The sequence below is a fragment of the Nanorana parkeri genome, unplaced genomic scaffold (assembly GCF_000935625.1).
Source record: "Nanorana parkeri isolate BGI_ZX_2015 unplaced genomic scaffold, ASM93562v1 scaffold81, whole genome shotgun sequence".
Taxonomy (NCBI): domain Eukaryota; kingdom Metazoa; phylum Chordata; class Amphibia; order Anura; family Dicroglossidae; genus Nanorana; species Nanorana parkeri.
The window spans coordinates 2,174,889-2,179,689 of record NW_017306349.1 but is presented as its reverse complement, the minus strand read 5'-3'; the positions used below and the strand labels follow the sequence as shown (position 1 = coordinate 2,179,689).

The window sequence follows — 4,801 nt, the reverse complement described above, 5'->3', positions numbered from 1 at the left end:
ACAACACATGTATGTTTACATTGTCAATAAAATAACAGCCCATGTGGAGGCTCCTCGCATTCCTTCACTTTCACATGAAATGCCGCCGCCGCACATCAAACATCCAGCCGGCTTGTTTTCCCTTTTATTTTTTTCTCCTTTCCTAATTGCTCGCATAACAGATTCTCCTTTCATCGGGGACGCCGAACTACCGGCCAGGACACCGTGCATGGAGATTGTGAAGGAGCGGGGAGCCGCGGCAAAAAGTTCAGCATTCCTGACATTCCCCCCAAATGAGTGCAAAAGTCCTCCCGGATTTCTAGAGTTTTGTAGAGAGTGGTCAATGCCCCTGTGTCCCTCCACCATCACCACCACTGCCACCATCACCACCACTGCCACCATCACCAGCACTGCCACCAGCACCATCACCACTACCTCTACCACCACCTCCAGCACCATCATCACTACCTCTACTGCCAGCACCATCACCTCCACCACCACTACTACCTCCACCACCATCGCTACCTCCACCACCATCGCTACCTCCACCATCATCACTACCTCCACCACCACCTCCAGCACCACTACCACCTCCACCACTTCCACCACCACCATTACTTCCACCACCACTACCTCCAGCACCACCACAACCCCCACCACCTCCAGCACCACCACTACCACCACCTCCAGCACCATCACCACTACCTCTACCACCACCTCCAGCACCATCATCACTACCTCTACTGCCAGCACCATCATACCCCCACCATCTCCACCACCACTACCTCCACCACCTCCAGCACCAAAACGTCCACCACCACCTCAAGCACCACCACTTCCACCACCCCCACCATTACCTCCACCAGAAGGGTCAGCTTGCCGTGGCTCTAGCTGTCACTCGGCACTTGCAGCTGACTTTCAGCAGGAGCTTCCCAAGTCACGGCCCCCCCTTCTCTGCACCAGGTTCAGATTGGCAGAGCAGCCCCTGCGGGCGATGGGCCGCCCGGCCTCCGCTAAGCATTACAGATACAGAGCTACACCAGCGACTTGATTGCACAATTTTTTTATCAGCCAATCACTCGTCCAGATTTTCCCGCTACTTAAAGTACACAACCAGTAAAATCTCATGTGAGCCTGAACATATTCACATCATTTCCAGAGTCATTTTTAATCTTTTATGAAAATAATACCTGGTGATCCTGCCACGAAAAAGCTTGCTCGAGCACTTCCTCTTAAAGGGTGACAACGCACTTTCCCATTCTCCTAATTGCACTCCCATGTTGTCACCCTGCTAACGTGCACTTGTGGAGGAGAATATAAGCGGTCATCCTGGCGCAGCCATTCTGACCTCGTGATCCTGCTGTGCAAATCCTTGCTAGGGTACTCCCCATTAAAGGGTGACAACGCTCTTTCCCAGTCTCCTAATTGCACTCTTGTGTTGTCACCCTGCTAATATGCAGTTATGGTGACGGCTAAAAGTGGCCATCCTGACGCAGCCATTATGACCTTGTGATTGTGCCATGCAAACACTTCCTCTTAAAGCGTGACAACACTTTTCACTGTCTCCTAATTGCACGCTCATGTTGTCACCCTGCTACATGCACTCATGAAAGTGAATACAAACCACCATCCTGACGCCCCCCGTTCTGACCTTGTGATCCTGCCATGCAAACACCTGCTTGGGCACTTCCTCTTAAAAGGTGACAACGCTCTGCCCCATCTCCTAACTGCACTCCTCTGTTGTCACCCTGCGAACAAACACTCATGGTGGAGACTATAAGTGGCCATCCTGACGCAGGCATTCCACCCCCGCCGCCGTCCGAGTGACTGAGGCTGAATGCTAAATTTTACGTTGTCACCAGACTAAAAATAGAAGGGAAATCTTTCAATGGGGACACCTGCTCCGGTGACAACTAAGAGAGTATTTTCCTTAATTTGGAGGGTTCTCACTTCCTGTTTGGTCTAGAGGACAGGAAGCCAGAGGAACTCTCCCCAATGGGACAGAGGTGACCACATTTTTTTTAACACTTTCCTGCCCTAAAAGTTCTAGTAACAACTCCAAGAGCACTCCAAGAGATATTTTCTCTCGCTTCCTGCTCAGTCCATGGGACAGGAAGTGAAGGGAACTCTCCCCAGTGGCACAGTGGTGTCCCAAATTTTTTTAACCCTTTCCTGCCCTATCTAAAACCCCCAAAAATGTCAGCTAGCTTCACAGGTGGGGGTTGTGGTGCCATACTCAAAGAACGGGGTGTGCCATACTCAAAGAATGGGGTGCCATACTCAATAAATGGAGTGCCACCCTCAAAGAACGGGGTGCCATACTCAATGAATGGGGTACCATTCTCAATGAAGGGGGTGCCATACTCAAAGAATGGGGTACCATTCTCAAAGAATTGTGGGCCATTCTTTGAGAATGGCTCCTCATTCATTGAGCATGGCACCCCCTTCATTAAAAACAGCACCCCATCCCTTGAGAATGGCACCCCCTTCATTAAAGACAGCACCCCGTTCCTTGAGAATGGAACCCCCTTCATTAAAGACAGCACCCCGTTCCTTGAGAATGGAACCCCTTCATTGAAGAAAGCACCCCGTTCCTTGAGAATGGAACCCCTTCATTGAAGAAAGCACCCCGTTCCTTGAGAATGGAACCCCCTTCATTGGAAGCAGCACCCCATCCCTTGAGAATGGCACCCCCTTCATTGGAAGCAGCACCCCATCCCTTGAGAATGGCACCCCATTCATAGGGGATGGCACCCCCCCTTCATTGAAAACAGCACCCTATTCATTGAGAATGGCACCCCCTTCATTGAAAGCAGCACCCCATCCCTTGAGAATGGCACCCCATTCACAGAGGATGGCACCCCCATTTTTGAGAATGGCACCCCAAACTCACAAGTACAGTAGCTGCCAACATACCCCGTACAAACACGGCACAGGTACTCTCGCTCTGCGCGTTGCGTCGGCAGCCCGTTCGCAGCGCCCGACGCACAAAGCACCACAAGCCTTGCAAATAAAGCCGAACACTAAATCGGCCGACCAATCTCTAACGACAACGTTGCCACACACATTTACAATTCATTTTTTTTGGAGGGGGGTGCTCACACAAACACATGCTGCAAGTTGCTGCCTGGAAGCCTCCCAGTCAGCGGCGACCTACCTGCGATTACTGCCGGGGACGTCTGTCCTCCCTCGGCTCTGAGCCAAACTTCTAAGGTGAAGGCGTCCCTGGGCAGCGGGCTGCTGCAGTTGAGCCGCAGCTGGTCCCCCCGGCCGGAGAAGTAGAGGGCTCTCCCGGGGGCTTGGGGGCTCGCCTCCCGCTGGCGGTGGCCCCTCAGGTGTCCTCCGAGCGATCTGCGTCCCCGGGCTAGGCTGGTGGCGCAGGAGCCCTCCTGTCACAGCTAATCCAAAAGTTCCATCAAGGTCCTCCAAGCCAAGATCTTCAGGAGGAGGACACCATGACCTGCTCCAGGGGTTCAACTCTCATCTTCTCAATGGGTGCCTTGCTGTAGATATTGCAGCACCAAAAGATGAAATGCGGGATCAAAAAATTTAAAAAAAGAACAAGGTGACCCCCCCCCTCCCTAATAAAAAAATAATAATAAAAGCCCAACTCTAGGAAGTAGTAGTTCCTCGGTGTCTGTGTGTTGGAAGCACAGGTAATCTTTGCCTGCTGTTCTCCAGCTCTCTCTATAGTGGGACTTTCTCTTTTTTTCTTTTCTTTTTTTTTTTTCTTTTTAACTCCTACTTGTATTCCATGTTCTCGCCCGAAAGGATCTCAGCTGCTCCCCCTCCTGGCAGAAAGGCGGGAAGTTTACACATCCTTCTTCTTTTTTTTTTTTTCGGAAACAAAATGGTAAATACAAATAAATAAATAAAATAAACATTTAAGTTTCAAATAATAAATAAGAGATTGCTGTCCTGGTGGGAGAGGATTGTGAGTTGAGGCTGAAGGGTGGAAATTGAGTGACAGTTGGCACCTGAGAGGACAGGGGAGGGTGTCAGCGTTCCAGAGGTTTCATGTCTTTGTGTTTAGAGGTTAATTTCAATAATTGGGATGATATCCCATGTTTATAACAGCGAACTGGATCATAATATTGTATTATTATTATTATGTATATAAAAAAAAGAACAAGGATATAGGAGAAATAAACATTGTTTTAATATTTTATTATTAGGATGATATCCTTAGCATGATTATTTTAATTAACTGGATTTGTTTTAATATTTTATTATTAGGATGATATCCTTAGCATGATTATTTTAATAAACTGGATCATAATATTTTATTTATTGGGATGATATCCTTAAAGTGTTTATCTCTATGAACTGTATCCTAATATATTTTTTGTATTATTATTCATTTTATTTATAAAAAAAAAATAAGAACAAGGATATGGAAGAACATTAACATTGTTTTAATATTTTATTATTGGGATGATATCCTTAGCATGATTATTTTAATAAACTGGATCATAATATTTTATTTATTGGGATGATATCCTTAGCATGATTATTTCAATGAACTGAATCCCAATATTTTATTTATGGGGATGATATCGTATCTCAATCAACTGGATTCTAATATTTTAATATTGGGATAATATCCTCAGTGTGATTATATCAATGAGCAATAAACTGGATCATAATATATTTTATTATGATCATATGTATTTATTAAAAAAAGGTCAAGGATACAGAAGAAAATTAACATTGTTTTAATATGTTATTATTAGGCTGATATCCTTAGTGTGAACATCTCAACCAACCGGATCATAATATTTTATTATTGGGATGATATCCTTAGCATGATTATTTTATTTCA

General features: G+C 46.4%; 1 protein-coding gene across 1 annotated transcript in view; it reads right to left on the bottom strand.

The window, feature by feature from the left end:
* The window catches only part of PAPPA (pappalysin 1), a 190,509-nt gene that overhangs the window by 181,863 nt on the left and 3,845 nt on the right, over positions 1 to 4,801 (bottom strand). The window contains exon 4 of the mRNA XM_018576975.1: positions 3,137 to 3,368. Within this exon, the coding sequence (XP_018432477.1) occupies positions 3,137 to 3,368 (232 nt within the window). The remainder of the gene's footprint in view (positions 1 to 3,136; positions 3,369 to 4,801) is intronic.